The sequence below is a fragment of the Hyaena hyaena genome, unplaced genomic scaffold, assembly GCF_003009895.1.
Source record: "Hyaena hyaena isolate Hyena2069 unplaced genomic scaffold, ASM300989v1 scaffold_559, whole genome shotgun sequence".
NCBI classification, from domain to species: domain Eukaryota; kingdom Metazoa; phylum Chordata; class Mammalia; order Carnivora; family Hyaenidae; genus Hyaena; species Hyaena hyaena.
Genome location: NW_024081191.1, coordinates 1,158,270 through 1,177,266, shown reverse-complemented (window position 1 = coordinate 1,177,266; position 18,997 = coordinate 1,158,270). Strand labels below are relative to the sequence as shown.

General features: G+C 44.7%; 1 protein-coding gene across 1 annotated transcript in view; it reads left to right on the top strand.

The window, feature by feature from the left end:
* Positions 1-3,825: 3,825 nt before the first annotated feature.
* Positions 3,826-18,997, top strand: part of ABHD12B (abhydrolase domain containing 12B) — a 29,342-nt gene continuing 14,170 nt past the window's right edge. The window contains exons 1-8 of the mRNA XM_039256114.1: positions 3,826-3,881; positions 8,874-9,001; positions 10,136-10,238; positions 11,843-11,962; positions 13,922-13,952; positions 17,408-17,453; positions 17,560-17,689; positions 18,095-18,132. Coding sequence (XP_039112045.1) covers positions 3,826-3,881; positions 8,874-9,001; positions 10,136-10,238; positions 11,843-11,962; positions 13,922-13,952; positions 17,408-17,453; positions 17,560-17,689; positions 18,095-18,132 — 652 coding nt within the window. The remainder of the gene's footprint in view (positions 3,882-8,873; positions 9,002-10,135; positions 10,239-11,842; positions 11,963-13,921; positions 13,953-17,407; positions 17,454-17,559; positions 17,690-18,094; positions 18,133-18,997) is intronic.

The window sequence follows — 18,997 nt, the reverse complement described above, 5'->3', positions numbered from 1 at the left end:
CTCTCTCTCTCTCTGTCTCAAATTAATAAACATTAAGAAATTTTTAAATTAAATAGCGGTGATAGATATACAACTCTGTGAATATGCTAAAACTACTGCATTATACACTTCAAAAGGTGAATTTTATGGTATGTGAATTATGTTTCAATAAAGCTGTTATTTTACAGGCCCCGCATCAGGGCCTCTGCTGATAGTGTGGCACCTGCTTAGAATCCTCTGTCTCCCTCTCTCTCTGCCCCTCCCCCACTTCCTCTCTCTCTCTCTCTCTCTCTCTCTCTCTCTCTATCTCCTAGAAATAAATAAAACATTTAAAAAAAAATAAATAAATAAATAAACATAAAGAAAAGGAAGAAAATGCAAGGAGGATGATATTTTGGTTTCAAGATAAACTTTGCTCTAAATAATATAAAATCAGTGATTTGTCGTTTGCACTTCTTTGTTCCTCAAATGCTTTGTTACCAGCAGTTTGCTTTCACAGCTGCGTGGCAACTGAGAGACAGCCAGTGTTCTCTCCCATTCCTTTTTTCCAGAATACCTCTTTCTTTTTCAGTTTTTATTNAATCTGTGACTCCCTCTCTCTCTGACCCTCTCCTGCTCACGCTGTCTCTCTCTCTCTCTCTCCTAGAAATAAATAAAACATTTAAAAAAAAATAAATAAATAAATAAACATAAAGAAAAGGAAGAAAATGCAAGGAGGATGATATTTTGGTTTCAAGATAAACTTTGCTCTAAATAATATAAAATCAGTGATTTGTCGTTTGCACTTCTTTGTTCCTCAAATGCTTTGTTACCAGCAGTTTGCTTTCACAGCTGCGTGGCAACTGAGAGACAGCCAGTGTTCTCTCCCATTCCTTTTTTCCAGAATACCTCTTTCTTTTTCAGTTTTTATTTATTTAAGTAATCTCTACACCCCATGTGGGGCTTGAACTCATGACTCCCAGATCAAGAGTTGTACACTCTTCCGATTGAGCCATCCAGGTGCTCTTCCAGAACAATTCTTGGTGGTAAAATTAATCTATCTCTAACTGAGATTTCTTTTTCTACTAGAAGTGCAAATAACATCCACCCGCTGGTTTCTGAAGTATTTGTACCAGGTGTGTCTTGTCATTTCTACAAAATAAAATAAGACATGTTTACTTGTATAATTGGTCCATACATTTCTTAGATCTCTTTTCCACAAGTCAGGTTTGTTGAGGTATAATTTTTTTTTTAAATTTTTAATGTTGTATTTATTTTTGAGAGAGAGATAGAGACAGCATGAACAGGGGAGGGTCAGAGAGAGAGGGAGACACAGAATCCGAAGACAGGCTCCAGGTTCTGAGCCGGCTGTCAGCACAGAGCCTGACGCGGGGCTTGAACCCAAGAACCGTGAGATCATGACCTGAGCTGAAGTCGGACGCTTAACAGACTAAGCCACCCAGGTGCCCCTGTTGAGGTATAATTTATATTTAGTCATATTCACCCTTGAAAGGCTTCCAATTCTATGAATTTTGGTGCACGTTTACAGACATAAAACCACCACCATATCAGAGATGTGGACTATTTCCATCACCCTAAAATGTTCCCTCACACCCCTTTGGACTCAACCTCCTCTCCCCACATCCAGGCCCTGTGACCACTGACCTGATTTCTGCCCATAGGGCACTCTTCAATTCCTGTCTGTGTTCTCGTGATTTCCACTGAGATAAATCTCTCTATGAGGCAGGACGCAGCTTTGTATCCCAACAGGGTACCTGGCACCTAAAGGTTGCCTAGGAAATAGATGCTGAATAAATGAACAAATCATTTGTGTTTTATTTATTTAAAAATTTTTTAAAATGTGTTTTACTTATTTTTGAGAGTCAGAGAGAAACAGTGCGAGCAGGGGAGGGTCAGAGAGAGACACACACACACACACACACAGAGTCTGAAGCAGTCTCCAGGCTCTGAGCTAGCTGTCAGCACAGAGCTAGACGCGGGGCTTGAACCCACGAATCGTAAGATCATGACCTGAGCCGAAGTCAGTCGCTTAACGGACTGAACCTCAGGTGCCTGAATCACCCAGGCGCCCCAAATCACTTGTGTTTTAAATTCTGCCAAATCCAGTCAGAGACTCAGCTCTCTAGTTTCCAGGACATGCCATTTGAAAAGGAGCTATTAATGTCGGGGAAAGCTTTCACCTAGAGTTTTAATCTTTACAGTCTTTTTAAAAAAAGGGGCCACACTCTGTGCTGACAGCTCAGAGCCTGGAGCTTCTCTTGGGATTCTGTGTCTGCCTCTCTCTCTGACCCTCCCCTGCTTGCGCTGTCTCTCTCTCTCAAAAATAAATTAAAAAAAAAAAACATAAAAAATTTAAAAAGGCGGGGGCCACAGTGATTTCCAACATCAGGGATTTGCTGAGCATTTCGAACATTTTGCTAGACTTGGGGTTTACAAGTTTTTGGCTTAACCAGCTGTGGACCTCTAGCCTCTCAACCTGAAAAAACAGATGGAAATGGAATCTGGGACCAAATGCAGCTGCTGCATAGTCCTCCCCCACTGCTCCCCATCTCTGATGGCTCCACTTCCACAGGTCACGGCCTAGGGTCTCCTCCAGAGTTTCCCTAAACAGGTTCTATGGGATTCCAGACCCATTTTGTGAACATCTGCTTGAGTGGAAACTTAACCTCCCTTATCATGCAGGGCGTGGCCCTGAAAAATTCACCTGCAGCTGGCTCATGGGGCAGCCTCAGATCCCTTCCATCCTTGCTGATCTGATTCCTCTTCGGTCTGGAGATGAATCAGAAACTTGACATCCCCAGCCAGAGCAATGACAAGAGGCGTGAACAAAATTCCCCCCTGACTGACTAGTTATGGGAAATGGCCTAGTCCTTGAACAGAGCAGCCCTTTCTTGGAAGGTGTGGGTGCTTTTCTCTAGACTGGCCTACTGGCCCCAAGCGGCCGGCGGGGGGTGGGGTGGGGGTGTCCCTGTGCACTTTCTGGGGTTTGGCTGTCCTCCCTTGTGCCCTTTGCCCTGTAGCCCCAGTACCACAAGAAAACACATGACCCCTCCTTGGAAGGCTGCTCCTTGCCTCCAAGATGCAATCCTGATGGGGCATCAAATTGCATCTGAGGGAGACCTCATTCCCTTCCTTCCTCCATGGCCCCCACACTTTGAGGGCGGCTTCCCTTGGCGGCAATGCATTATGCAGGCCTTTGAGGCCAAACCTGTCAAGGTGTGAACTCCTTGATACAGGGCAGGGTTCTGGGAGATGTTGCTAAATAAACCAAATGCCAAAAAGGTGTTAATTTTAGTGTTAACTGTGTAGTTCATAACCTGTGGACAGATAAACCATTACTCAAGGGAAGAGGGATGGAGAGAGGGGTGCTGGAGATGGGTAAGCTTCAGAAAAAGGTAAAAACAGTAAAGACCAAAATAAATAAATAAATAAATAAATAAATAAATAAATAAATAAAGGAAGAGAGGTCAAAGTAGAGGAAAGCTTATACTCTTCAGGCAGGCCTCCTAGAGCTGGGACCATCAGAATTTTGCGTTATTACTACCATGATCGGAAATCTATTTTATTTCATCGCGCGGGGCGCGCACCACATCCACACATGTATGAAGCACACTGGAAAGTAAAGCCGTGCGTAGCCAGGCGCAGGCGTGGGTGACTGGCTTCTCCAGCACAGCTGGGGCGGGGGGGTCGCCTGCAGCCGGAACCCCAAGGCCCGCAGCCGCCCCCGGGCCGGCAGGCGGCGGGGCCCCGCGCGGGGGAGGAGGGCGGGCCGGGCGCCCGCGGGGGCGGCTCGGGCTCCAGGCCGGGGCTCCGCGGTGGCCGCTCGGCACACGGCGCGGCGCAGGGATGGACGCGCGGGGCTGCGTGGCCGCCTGGTGGGACATGGTGGTGCGGAACCTGCGGTGAGTGCCCCGCGGCCCGGCGCGCCGTCGTCCCCGGCCCGAGCCCCGGGGTACGGGCAGGGCGCGATCCGGCCCAAGGCGGTGGGCCGGACCTGGCACTGTGGCTCCCCGGGGCGGGGTGGGGCGCGGGGGGGTTTCGGGGTCCCCCAGAGCTCTGCGAGCCCTGGCGCCCTTGGGACCGCGTTATTCTTCGCCTCGGGGCCTATTCCCACCTGCGAGCCTCTAGGGTTTGCTTTCAGGAGCTTACATCCCCTTGGGGCTTCTGAAATAGGGATTTCCAGAAAGATGACTCAGATGCCTCTACCAATCTCTTACCTGCTTTGACCATGGTCCTGAAATTCCGGTGGATTTTTAAAAGGCCAATAATAGTGACATTACTCATCTACCTTGGACCCTTAGACGGCATCCTCTTAGGTCAAAGGGCTGTCTGTGCCGGCGGAAGAGGATCAGAAGGCCAGCTCCCCCGGGGGACCCTCTTTCGGATGTGTTCAAAGAACATCCCTCCATAAGGCTAAAAATGTATAGTGCGTTGAAACCATACCTGTGCCAAGTTCTTACATCCTTTAATTCTGAGATGTCTGTATCTGTGGGTTTGAAATTTTTCTTTCTCTTATTTTAAATCCTTGGCTTAAACGGTAGTGTTAAACTACTTGAATTGACCAGCAATATATTGCCAGTCTCATTTGCATTGAAGCCAGGTGTTGGCTAGAGGCCCTGGACTCAGGAGACTCCGGTATCCTGTTTGGTTTTGTTGGGGTGGGAAGGTATTGGCATTTTTGGTCACCTTTCTTTGTTACATTCTTTTGTTTTGTTTATTGCTGATAACAAAATATCCAAGAGTCACATCCAGACACCAGAGACTTCACTTTGGAATGTGTCAGTGATGAAGACAAAAACCCATCTTCTCTCTTCTATTCCTTCTGTAGCTCAGGGCATGGAGCAGGGAGCAGCTCTCTCCTGGGCCAGCAGCTTAGACCCACACTGACCATGAGTCAGAATATCCTGACTGACTGCACTTTTCAACTTCACATTCACGGGCCTTACCTCCTTGACATGGTTGTTCTGAAAAAGCTGGCCTTTTCTGCTTTATCTTTTGTGCTCTCTCTAGAGTTGACGGTTGATTATTTAACATTTATTTGGCAGAGAATCAAAGCTGCAGTTCATGCTTTTAGAGAGCAACCCACTTTGTTGATTAATGGAGTGGGACGTAGGGAATTGGGGACCCTCTCTTACTTGCCTTACTAATTACTAAAAAATAAGTCTCAGGAGATGCTTCCTGAAAGAATAAGAGACAGGCACATTTCGTCATCTCTACTGCTCTAGGCAGAGGCACAGACCCACATTCAGCATCCTGGATCCTTTTGTTTCTTGGAGCAAGTTAGTTTAGATCCGCAAGCATTCACAGAGGGCTGGCCGTGCGTCTATAACTGCGAGTCGCAAGGGATCTATTGTGATGTGTTGTGTGACTCAAGGAGAACATTTAATGAAAAGATGTTTTCAGTAATTATTTTTTAATGCCTTGGGGATCTGTTTATTTTGCATGAATTTTGTAAGGTGTAGTTGCTACTTAAGACAGATGGGCCCAGGAGAGTAAAGCTTCACTTGCAATTGGTTTTCTTCAAAGTAGAAAAATGGGGAATGTGCTCAGGAAAGAAGCTGAGGGAAGCCAATGGGTTATTTCCCTCTCCGTTGTTCCCCATTCACCCCAAGTTCACATTTCTGGATAGTTTACGAACACCGCCCTTCCTTCCTCCCATGAACAGGCTGATAGATGGATTCATTCTTTCCATAGTACTGGCCATCACCTCCCTGTTGGGCACTAGTTTAGACCTGGGTACAAAGCAGTAAATAAAACCGGCACAAATCCCTACTGTTGTGAAGCTCACATTGATTAATTTTCAATTGTAATTCAGAAAAGAGAATGAAGCCCTTCCCCTCTACCCCAAAGCTACCAATACACATTGCTTCCTTCTCCCTTAGGAGAGAAATCCACTTGCAGAACAGTTCTGGGACCTGAGCTACACAGGGAGCACTGTAAAAGCAGCACTGTACGCCACGTGGTCCTTGTCAGTGCGAACGCAGGACTGATAGTGGGTAAAAAAACAGAGAATGATTACAGGTCAAACTGAGGCCCAGTTACAATTAGTGGGAGGGGTGAAAAGAGAGGAAAGGTCACCGTGGGAAGGTCTAAGAGAGGCTTCAACAAAGAAGAAACACTTGAGTGCATTGACGGAAGGGGAGGATTTGATGGGGAGGAAAGAAGGGAGAAGGACACGGATGTAACTTAGGTGCTCGGTGATCAATCCATGTTGGCTGAATTAATGGGTACGGTGGATACATGTATGGCGTGTCTTATTATTTGGAATAGCTGTCTTGCCAAATGGGGTCAGAGCTGGGCTTCCCAAAGCTGGGGCCTCCGAGTGTGAACATGAAGGATTCACCCTGCAGCAACTCTGGTTCTTAGGTAAGAATGATCCAGTTAGGTGCTGCGGCCCCTGCGGGATGCTGTGCAGTTACAGCCACAGCTGATCAAAGGGCAGGCGAAAGAACACCAAAGCATCAAGGTGGCTGTTTGATGTGGCTGGCCGTTAGCTGCGATGGGGCTGAAACTGCATCCTCCACTCAAATAAGGTCTGCTAGCCACTGGTGACTTTTGATCCCCCACTGATCTAGGGGAAGTCAAATTGACAACCTCTAGTTAAAAGAAGTCACTCTGCATTATTGATGCTCCGAGGGATCTGGTCACTCTGTTCTCTTCCCGCAGTGCTTCTCACAGAAGTGCCTTGAGCTATTTGAGAGAAGGGTCCTATATGAATTATTCTTTAAAAACAGAAACATATTTCCCTCTACCGCCTCTGCTTCCCAAGCACCCTGCTACCTTCAAAAGATACCTTAGCAGGAGACTAACAGGCAGGGTAGCGTGAGTTCAGAATTAGGAGAAAGAAAGCCTGAGCCAGCCAACTGGAAGGAAGCTAAGAATTCAGCCTGTGTTCCGTTTGGACTTGATCTGGGGCTCAAAGTGGCTTCTCTGGGTGTTGGCTTCTTATCTCTAAAATCAGAACAACAATGTCCTCTCCTTCCTACCTCTTCTCGGAGGCTATTTTAAAGTATTATGAAACAGTCATGTTCATTTTCTCCTTGCTGATTTTAGGCAGTTGCCTATGCCCGCTACTTGGAGGGCTACCCATTACACTTAGCCCACGTCTCTTTTCCACTCGCTGCAGAATTGTTGGAAATTCATTGGCAATGCATGTTCTTCTTCCCTTCATGCCTCTTCCAAACATATAAGCACTCTGGATTTTTAGTATTAACACTTGAGGGAGAAACTCTTTTTAGAAGACTTTCTTTAATGACACGGGTCAGAAGGCTCCTGAGAATACAGGAACAGGAAGGGAGAAGAGTGTGGGAGGAAGAACGGACCTTAAGAAGGGCCAAGGATAGGGGCGCCTGGGTGGCTTAGTCGGTTAAGCGTCCGACTTTCACTTAGGTCATGATCTCGCGGTTCGTGGGTTCGAGCCCCGCGTCGGGCTCTGTGCTGACTGCCAGCTCAGAGCCTGGAGCCTGTTTCAGTGTGTGTCTCCCTCTCTCTCTGACCCTCCCCTGCTCACGCTGTCTCTCTCTCTCTCCTAGAAATAAATAAAAATATAAAAAAAAAAAAAAAAAAAAAAAGAAGGGCCAAGGATGCACAAGGTGAGAAGGGGGTCCTGAAGCAACTTCCTCTAAGGACTGAATTTTGTTGCCAGAAGCCAGCCTTATTCTCCAGGTTCATTTGTGCCTGCCTGTGTGGCAAGCAGCATTCACTGGGACTGTGACAGCTCACTGGAGATCTTCATAGAACTCTGGGGCCATACAGACCTGGGTACACATGGCTCAGCCATTCATTGGCTCTGTGGCATTGGGGAGCTTACTTAAACTTTTCAGTCTCCTCATTTGCAACCTACAGGTAACAACAGCTATCTTTTAAAAGGCTCTGGTCTAGCAGAGAAATCAGGGCGGGGGTGGGGGGGAAATAGTGCATTCAAAATGCTTTCTAGTCCCACAACCTCATGATTTGATTACATTGGGCAACCTTTTACTGAAAAAACGAAAGGGATTTCTTTAATAGATGATGTGGATAAAAACTGGAAGCAGGAAGTGGTGACACTGACTTCCTGTGTCCCTCCTTTCTCAAAGGTAGTAGACATTCAGCCCTCCTAAGAGATGTGGCTTGAGACAGAGGTGGCATTAGTGACTCCTCATGGACAAGTCCTAACTAACTTGCCTGCTGGTGGCCCTGGGTTTAGGTGGTTTGTGTCATGGGAACAAACAGTAGAATAAACAAGATGTGCATGGCCTGCTGTGTCCCATTTCCTGACCAGAACCCCGCCCTCATGTAGCAACAACCTCCAGGTATTCCCCGGCTCCCCACCCTGCTCTTCATGGTCACTCTTACCTGGGATGTCACATCAGAAGTAGGGATCTTTCTTTCATTGGCTCATTTCATCCTAAGACCCAGCCGGAAGCCTGGGGATCTGGTGATTTTTCATGCACTGCTGTAGACTAATCATAGTCAACACATACAGTACTAAATTGTGATGTGATTAAAAACGGTGGCACCTGTTAATAGTCTGAATCCTATTTCCTGATGACTTTGGGGTCCAGGCTTGGTCTTCTTTGGGGATGCCCTGAGGGAACAGGCCTGACCACAGTACATTCATGCCCCCCCCCCCCCCCCCCCCCCCCCCCCCCCCCCCCCCACCAACCCCGGTCTGTGAAACCTGAGCTTTTTCAGTAGCTGGTTAGGGTCTTGATTTATTGCCTTCCTTTTGTGCCCGGGCCTGATATGTCCTAATGACATGCAATTCTGTAGAGCATTTTGCTTTAATGTCAAGTCACCTGTAATTCCCAGTGTTAGTCTCTGAAATTTTATTTGGTTGTTAAGAGAAAAACCAAACCAAGACAAAATTTGGACTGATTTTGAATACCTTGTTTTTGTTTCACAATATCTTGCAGATCCATTCCACATTCCTGTTCAACACTTGGAAGAAAAACTGCTGCTCTGTACAACAACTTTACTAGTAAACCATTAAAAGAATACATTTTTCCTCCTTTGATGAACATGCTAATATTTTTAAATTTTTGTAAGTATATATCTTTCATTAATTTGCCTATACATATTTTCCCAGATAAAGAACTCACTGCCCTTTAAGTTGTGACAATGAAAAAGCTATAAAATTGTAGCTAGAGGGGCTCCTGGGTGGCTCAGTCAGTTAAGCGTCTGATTTCACCTCAGGCTGTGATCTCATGGTTTATGGTTTTGAGCCCCGTGTCATTGATAGTGTGGAGCCTACTTGGGATTCTCTCTCACCCTCTCTCTCTCTGCTCCTCCCTCACTCACACTTTCTCTCTCTCTCAAAAAAAATAAATAAAATTATGGCTAGATTTCAATGGTATGAACCCTGTTTAACACTAGAACTGGGGTCTAGCATGAATCCTTGCAAACTGTTGGGGGGAGATGGATAGAAAAACATGGCCTTGTTGGGGGGAGGTTTCAGTTCAGGAGCTCAGTATCTGAATTAGCTGTTAATATGGATTCCTTACTTCTTGGTGGATTCTCTATTTTCTTGCTTCTTCATTTTACCCGTACCCCTTGAAAGAGAGAGAAAGCAGACAGCTGGGGGTGGGGAGACATTGACGTGAGGAATCTGTTTTCCCATGTTTTTTCTACTGCCGTTAGATTAACGCATGCCGTTAATCAATATAATGCTATACAATATAACAACACACAGTCCTTCTAGCACACAGGCAATGCTCTCACCTGTTTGTCCCCACAGGTATGTTGATTCTGGCCATCTCATGGTTTATGGCTAATGGTTAGATTTTATTTAGTGGAAACAATGCTTGCCATAGGTAGCAGAATACTCATTTCTTTCTTCTAGACACTCTTACCTTTTTAGGGGAATGGTCTCCTTTGTTTATAGCTTGAGACTAGGCTACGGATTGAATAAACTCTATTATGCCCTATCACACTGGTGCTATTTTAAAATCTCGCTTTAGGGTTTTTTGTTTTGTTTTTATTGTTGTTTTGTTTTTGTTTTGGCACCTCTCCTGTGGGCTAGTCCTAGTTTATAAAGTAAAATACTTTGCTAGGAATTTCGTGTAGTGGCTTGCAACTTAGAAACCATGTTAACCATGAGACTAATTACTTTTTTTCGATTGTGATTAAAAGACATGGAATTTGATGTGGGGTGTTGATAATGAATTCTGCTTTCTAGTCAAAGCACCCTTTCTTGTGGATTTAAAGAAACCGGAGTTAAAGATTGCTCACACGGTGAACTTCTATATCAGAGTTGAACCTGGGGTGATTCTGGGAATCTGGTGAGTGCACGGAGGGACACTGGGCCGCGTCAGGGATGTGGTTTTCATGTTACAAGGGCACCGGTGAGCGGCACGGTGTTAGCCACCGGTGGAGAGGTTGGTGTTTCTTACTATTCCATACACTTTCCCTTTGTATTGATATTTGACCTGAATTTGCTTCTCAGTAATTTCACCTTGGAGTGCAAAGTCTTTTGGATATTGCCCTGTGCATTGGGTCTTTCACCAGGCCCCACTTCACCCTTCTTCCTTATTCCACACCAGCCTTCCCACACTCTCACAGAACTGCTAGCCTCCTTGCACACTAGGCCACACTCTCACAGGATATATGCTCTGCTGACAACACTTCTCTTTGCTCCCTCCTTTCACCCAGCTTACTGCCTACTCATCTTCAGGGTCTCTGTTCCAGTGGTAATTCGCTAATTTTCAGAGAAGCCCTGCCTCATCTCCCATTTTAGGCACAGGTGACCACCTGTGCTTGTTCTGTTTACTCGCACGGGAATTTAATCAGTGTTTGTGCGATTATTTGGTTAATGTCAGTCTTCTTTACAAGACTGTAACTTTTGTAGGTGACTTTGTTGGTGGGTTTTCACTGCTTAGCACAGTGCTTGACACAGAAAAGACACTCAACTGTCAAAATCATGAGCATTCTATTGCCTTTTTTTGTATGCTAATGTCAATATGTTTTTCTGTTTGGTTCTACTACTGGTTCTTGGCTGCCAGTTTTCCAGTGTCCTGTTTTATGCATCTTCTCCCTGAGTTCCAACATGTGATCCTAGAATGTGTAGAAACCAACATGGGTTCACATAGCCTCTTCCTAATCTGCACTGTATGGTTCAGCTAATTGTGCAGGAATTTGAAAATCTTCTTATTCTTTGCTCTTGCCCTGGCATATTGAGCTGGCAGCGATGCCTGTCCTCTCAATACCGATGGGCTTGATGTTGGGCTTTCTGCGCCCAAATGGTCAAGAGGACTGAAGATTTATCATGATGGGGCCAATTCTCCAGGTCCCTTTGTGATATGTCATGTGGCAGGATTTGTGTCCTCAGGGTTCATTCACTGGTTTAACAGTGGGGAGGAACGGGCGCTCTGGCAGGTGTTTAAAATTACAAGGTCACTGGTTTCTTGAGTAGAATAGCTTGTTTCATATTAAAGTTCCTTTCTCCTACCTAAATTGAATTCCGTTTAAATTCTTTGAACTTGTTTTTTCAGCCAAAAAATAGCAGGTGACAAATATCTATTGTCTTTTACTTGTTTCCATCCAATGGACTTCATTTCAATGGACGGCACCTAAGAATTGCAGTCTTGGAAGATTAATAGGTGTAGGCACTGGAAGAACTAAAACAGTAAATGGTTTCAAGGGACTGTTTCTGTGCATGAGGGAGGTGGGGTAGAGAAGTAGTGGTTTTCACTGTAAGATGTTTATGGTATTGTATTTTAATTTTTACCATGTGTATATATTAGTCAGAAATGTCTATACGTAAATATGTAATATATATTTATACATATATAAACACTTATCTCTGATGGAAGGAGCGTGTCAAACTTTGGGTATGAAAGCCAGTTCCCTCTGTACATGTTTGTTAAAACCCTTCCTTGCTCTTCAGGCACACGGTTCCCAGCTGCCGGGGTGAGGATGCTAAGGGAAAGGACCGTTGCTGGTACGAAGCAGCCCTTCATGATGGCAACCCGATTATTGTATATCTTCACGGCAGCGCGGAAAGCAGGTCAGTGCCTTTGCTTGGATTTTTGTTGTTGTTGTTGTTTTCTAAATAGAGAGGGAGCATTTCAGCCCCATGGGGGGATAAAAGGCAGATCTCAGTTTTCAAGTCTGTAAGCAGGCCTCCATATAGTCTTTTCTCCTTTGTTGAAATTTGAGGGCGTTCTGGCAATCGGCTTCTCTTAAAACAAACAAACAAACAACTACATATTCTATATATAGACTAACATAGATCTTTAACTGAAAGGGAGACTAACTTCCAAAATTCGGATACCAACTTCAAAGGCAGCAGTGGTTCCTTTGCTCCCAAAGAGTGTCTGAAATGATGAGCAGAGCCCATGGATGACTGGAAAGGGAACAGGCATGAGATATGGGGGAAAGGAGAGCAATTTCCATATCAATGGTCTTCTCACAGAAGTACATGGAGATTCCTTGATTTAGCATGCATCCTATTAATCAAATGCATGGACTCCCTACAAAACATCATCTGGAATTCTGACCATTGGTACTGGGGACCATCTGACTGGTTCTAGTCTAGCATACCGATGCCTCAGCCCACTCTCTGTTCCATCCTTGCTTTGTAACAAAGAATGCCTCCCTGAAGTGCTGCTCCCTTTTGATGTGCTGCCAGAGCCTTCAGTGGGCCTGTCATTGGTGATGATTATCAGCTGTGACTGCATCGCTTTGGGTTGGGGGAGGGGTGACATGCTTGAGAGACCTACAGACCCAGCTCGGTCTCTGTAGGGACACTGCACACTAAATGACAAGCTTTGGAATCTGCCCCTAGGCTCCACTGCCTGTGTCTCTTTTTCTCACTGTCTTTTTCTGTCTTGATGGCTTTCTCAAGACTTGCCTTTGCAGCCAGAGCTTTCAGGATGTCCATTTTAGAAAGAGATTTACAGAGATTTCCCATGAAATTCAACATCTTTCAACATTGTTTAACATTGTTCTGATTGGGCAAACTTTGCATGGTGCTAAGATGTATGTATTTAAAGGATCGTTTGGCCCACACATTGATGTCTGCCCCTCTGTGGGAATCTGCTGTTATCCCAGATTTACTGGCTCTGGGGTTAGCCCCAGCTTCCTCCTGTCCCCTGACAGAAGTCTCAACTCGCTACTTGCAGTAGTGAGCCAAAAAGAAGGCCAAATGGGAGGTTACCAAAACCTTGTTGAAAACAGTGGTTCTAGACTTAGGATCCAGAGAAACCCTGGAGGGTCCATGAACCTCCTCCTTCACCAAATTGTATAGAAAATTTCAAGTGTGGATCTATTTTTCTGGAATATGGGCCCATAGCTTTATTTACATGTTTTAAGGGCTCCATGATCCATGAAAGTTTAAGACATTGGCTCTAAAACAAAATTCAAATGGCTTTTAGAAAAATCCACTGCCTTTTGAATCATCTTTGTTTCCTTTTTATTATTGCGTTTAATACAGAGTAGATGATATGGCTATTTGGGGGAAAACATGTTTTTTGTGCTTTCAGGGCTGTGAGTCTCTCTCTTTCATTTCGTCTTGTACTTAATGGCACAGTGAACAGGGTACAGGCACATCTTAGTTTAGCGAACATGGCCATGTCATCCTCTGTTCTGAAAAGCCATTTTCCGGAACTGATTTTCCTTTAGTTTCTAAAAGTATTCTTAGCAGTAAGTTTTGCTGTGTAGCAGTGAAAGGAGGTGGATTACCAACAATTCATCACGTGCCTCTTTTGAGAAGCACTGGCATCTGGGCATCCAGCACCCATTTAGAGGAACACGGCAGCAGTGGGGAGCCATCGGTCATTCACCCTGACACATCCACGTGGGCTATGACACCAAAAACCATTTCCCTTTCTCCTAGTTATTTATTTCTCTAACCTGAAAAAGAAAGGCATGACATCAGATGCCAAAACCATGATAGTGATTTTTATTGAATTTGTCATTGTAATTCCTAATTCTTGCTCTTTTTTTTCCCCTATCTCCTCCACAGGGCAGCTTCTCACAGACTTAGGCTCGTAAAGGTATGTCTGAAGGAGTCTCAAAGTATCAGTTTTATGTCTTTATTTATTCTCTTCTGGGCTACGGCCATCGATCTTTCTCAGCATGGATATCTACTGAGAGCTCCTGAGAGTGGGTTTGGTGTCTGGGGCTCAAAGTCCCACACGTGGATTTCTCTTCCTGCAGTCACCACGGGGGATGAAAACAGAAGCGAACATCTCTGAGAACCAAAATAGTTTCATAAATATAATACCTTCATCACCAGATGGAGTTGGAGACCTGTTTGACTTGATTTTTCTAAGGGCTGGTGGGGAGGGTTGGGAAAGTATATTAAATGTGCAAGTTACTGCTGTGGGAAACTCCCTCCCTTTTTTTTCTTTTGATGATAGAGGATAAAGACATAGAATGTCTGCTTTTAAAAGTCATTTGGGGGGAGGGTGGCGTCTGAGTCGCTCAGTTGGTTAAGTGTCCAACTTTGGTTCAGGTCAGGATCCCAAGATTTGAGGGTTTGAGCCCCGTGTTAGGCTCTGTGCTGACAGCTTGGAGCCTGGAGCCTGCTTCAGATTCTGTGTCTCCCTCTCTGTCTCTTTCCCTCTCTCAAATATAAACAAACATTAAAAAAAAAAAAGTCATTCAGGCTCTGACTTCAGGCCCATGAAGGGTTTTGCAAGTGGGATGCTGGCCACACCGCTCTTCTCACTAGCCTGCGACATGACTATCGTTTGTGGGGCGTGGCCCCTGCATTTCCAAGTGTGAGGGAGCAGCCTTTCCACTCAGCCGTATCTGACTCATGGCTGGCAGGGCAGCTATCTGTTCATCTCCACACCCCGACTGGGTCACCTCTCCCTCAGGTGACCGGGCTGCTTGTCCAGGTATCGGCCACAGGACCTGATCTCTCCTCCCACATGCCAGCTCCCACCTCAGAGCCCTTTCCTGGTGTGCCAGCGCTAGCGGGACCCAGTATGGCCAGGCGCCCGCTTCCTCCCCCCTCTCTGGTCTACTCCTCCCTTCACTGCTTTCTCAGACTGACTCTTGCGGAGGAGTGGTGGGCTGGATGCAGTTCTGCCTGGGATGATAACGTCTCTTAATATTTAGGTTTGCCTTCTACTGCACCTCACTCTCCACACTTCCTAGGCTGGATGGTGGTGAAACTGATGTCCATGAGGACACAGGTATTTTTCCTCTCCCACTCTTAGCAAAGCTGAATTGTATAGCCCCTGTGTGCACAGGAAGGAAAAGAGTCATGGGTGTAGGTGTGAAAAAGTAGCCAGGTCATGCTGCTGGTAGTTGGGGTGGAAGGGGAAGGTCTGATAACTTCTTCCCCAGCCGACTCTGGATGCCTTGTGCCATGGTCATCACTTCCCAGCCTGACCAAACATTGTAGCCCTTCATTCTCTTCTTTGAATGAATGATTTCCTTTAAAGATTAAATCTTGGGGTACCTAGGTGACTTAGTTGGTTACGTAGCTGACTCCTGATTTGGGCCCAGTCATGATCTCACAGTTTATGAGTTCGAGCCCCGCATCAGGCTCTGAGCGGATAGCGTGGAGCCTGCTTGGGACTCTCTCTCCTTCTCTCTGCCCCTCCCCAACTCATGTATGTGCTATCTCTGGCTCTCTCAAAATACATAAACTTAAAAAAATTAAATCTTTATTATTATGTTGTTGTTCTTCCCTTTCTTCTTGCCTTCCTTCCTTCCCTCCCTCTTTCTCATTTGTTCTCTCATTCATTCATCCATTCATTCATCGCTCACACAGCTGTTTTCATTAATTTGCAATCCCACCTTATAGTCTTTATATCTTTATATAAAGTTTTTATATAACTATGGTAGCATCTGCATGTACTTTTATGTTGTGCTATTACTTAATACTACATTATAAACATACTTCCATGTTTTCCCATAGTTATCATAGTTACTAATTTAAAAGGTGATCATTCTCCATTATATTTATAGACAATTGTTTATTTACTTAACTATTCCACTGTTGTTAGATACATTATCTAATTATAAAGTCAATATGTCCCCCGCTAAAATCATTTAAATAATATTGATAGAGAAGACTTTAAGCCTTTAGTTTATTCTTCTTTTGGATTTTTTTTCCTAGAGATAAATTCTTAGGAGTGAGCTCTGTTACTGTTCTTGAGTTGTTTCATCAGTGGTCTTTCAATTTACAGTGAACACATGAATACTCCAATTTCCCTGGATGCCTAACTGCTCTGTGTCTTGGATAACTATTTTGGAGATATTAAAAAGCTTTATTTAGTTTCTCATTATTGGCTGGACATAGTTGGTCCGAGGGTTGTGGGTTACCGTTAAGCTGATCATTATTGGCTGGATTTATATTTACTTATTTATTTAATGTTTTATTTATTTCTGAGAGAGAGAAAGAGAGAGAGAGAGAGAGAGAGACAGTGTGAGCAGGGGAAGGTCATAGAGAGAGGGAGATACAGAATCTGAAAGAGGCTCCAGGCTCTGAGCTAGCTGTCAGCACGGAGCCCGACGTGGGGCTCGAACTCATGAACTGTGAGATCATGACCTGAGCCGAAGTCAGATGCTCAACCGACTGAGCCACCCAGGCACCCCTGGATTTATATTTAAAGATTTCTAGTGAGATTCAGCTACCTACATCTATGCTGTGGCAGGGAAAGCACAGTGTTTGGACATAAGCAGGCCCAGGTGTGAATCCTGGTTCTGCCTCTAGCCATTTGGGTGACCAATAACTAGTTACTTAAACCCTTCGGGACTCAATTTCTTTATCTATAAAATGGGGATAATACCTACCTTTCAGGAACTATTGTGAGGATTAAGGAAAGTTTTAAAAAGGATCTGCATGATCCATTTTTGTCCCTTTTTTCTTTCTCTTTGTCTATCTTTGTAATTCATGTTTTCATATTATGTTTTCATATTCCTTCCTCATTTATCCACATGGGGCTTGGCAGTGGGTTCACTGAATCAGGCGATCTGTTTATTTTGGACAGATATTAACTCTTTGTTCATATTTAATATAAATATCTTCCCATTATTTAACTCCCCGCTACAACTGTAGACCTTCTGTTCTCAAGGGAATTCTTGAAACAGACATTTACTATGCACCATGATAGTTTAATACGTCATTTCACGTAGTCTTCCAACAATCCTGAAGGTAGCCACTAGTGTTTTTCACTTTTCAGAATAATATTTACATATTCAGATGTTTAGTGGCTTGCTCAAGGTCACACGCCAGTAAGGGGCACAGCGGGGGGGGGGGGGGGGGGGGGGGGGGGGGGGGGTTAGCAGGCTGTCTGACCCTGCTCTGCCCCGGCCTCCCTCATTTCCCATTGAGTCTGACCTTCTCACATTTGAAGTCAGACGGCACATTTCATCCATTCCCTGCCTGTGAAACCATCACAACAAGGTTTATGGAAGTGTTGAGGAGGTTATACCACCTTTTCAGTTTACACTTTCCAATTAAAATGATAACAGCTCCTTTTTCTTCTAGGTGCTGAGCGATGGTGGCTTTCACGTCCTGTCCGTGGACTACAGAGGTATGTGTTAAGAACAGTATATAAAGACTTTTTGATAAACAGGAGGGGTTTTGATGGCCCTGGTTTTGGCGGGAGTGATTCTGTGTCTGCCTTTCCTTACTGCCAGGGTTCGGGGACTCCACGGGGAAGCCCACAGAGGAGGGACTGACTGCAGATGCTATTTGTGTCTATGAGTGGACGAAGGCGAGAAGTGGTAGCACCCCTGTGTGTCTCTGGGGCCACTCTCTGGGTACAGGGTAAGTGGGATTTGAAGATGGTGGGTCTTTGGAACTTTGGTGTCCTATCAAAGGCAGCAGTGAGCAGAGGATGAAGGACTGAGCTAGGAGAGGGGGCTCTGGTTTCTCTCGCATCCCACATGTGGCTAGAGACATTGCCATCTCAGTGTGCCTGTTTGTAATAGTGGGAGGGTGTAGCTGTATGGTTATCTATGACATTGAAGCCCATTCCAGAGTTTTAAAGAAAAGGATTCTTAATTAAGGCCAGTGGAACTCCTTGAAATTCTGTGCAAAATTTTGTGTCTGTGTTCTACCAGAGGGTCCAGAGCTTTCATCAGATGCTCATACTAGATGCTGCATTTTGTACTGTTTACTTGACTGTTAAGTTACTGCTTCACATATGTACTAATTTTCATTGCTTTACAGAGTTGCAACCAACGCCGCAAGAGTGCTGGAAGAGAAAGGTACCATAAAATGCTCACACATCATTTCTTGGCTTGGGGTGGGAAAGTAGAACTAGCCTATGGATTACTGTGCACACTTGGAATACAGAGATACCTAAGGCACCCTGAGCTCAGACAGTTTTTGATAGTGTAATAAGCCTTTTTTCTATTTAATATAAAACAATAGATGCTTTTCAAGATCATGAAATTAAAAATAAATCGGAAGAGTTAAAATTACCTTTGTTACTAGAAGTCCAATGCGCTATCCACTGTGCCACAGAGCCACCTGAGTTAAAATTACCTTTGAAAAAGCCTTCATTGTGAAGTAAACGTTACTGTGGAGTAAGCTGCATTATAGGGGAGGAAAAAAATACATTATAAAGTAACAAGCAGGACTTGCTTGCTGCAGCCCTTCTTCCATCACGTTTATGTCAGTTTCCCAAAGTGCTCTGAGAGCTGCCTGTATCAGAATTCTGGGAGGTGCTTGTTATAAGCACGCGGTTCCTTGATCCTAGCTGTTTGCATGAATTAGAATCTCTGTGAATAGGAGAAGGTGATTTTGATGTACATTAAAAGCATGTGTTCTCTTGCGTTATCTCAGAACCTAACTTGTCAATACAGGCAGTTTGAGTTACATAAACATTTTAAAGCAAGTCACCTGCTATATGCAGTCTTAATTAGTTATGGAAATAGAGCAGACATTATTTCCTGCTTCTCTAAGCTCTCATAACTCCCTGCACACACTTCCTGCACAGTGTTGATGATGCTGTATTTATCTGACCTAAATTCTTGCATAAATGAATACTTCACTTCTTAGATGATGAAATGACCTTAGAGCACTTTAATTCTATTTACATCCCTGATCTACGAACTTTTGCTATCATGT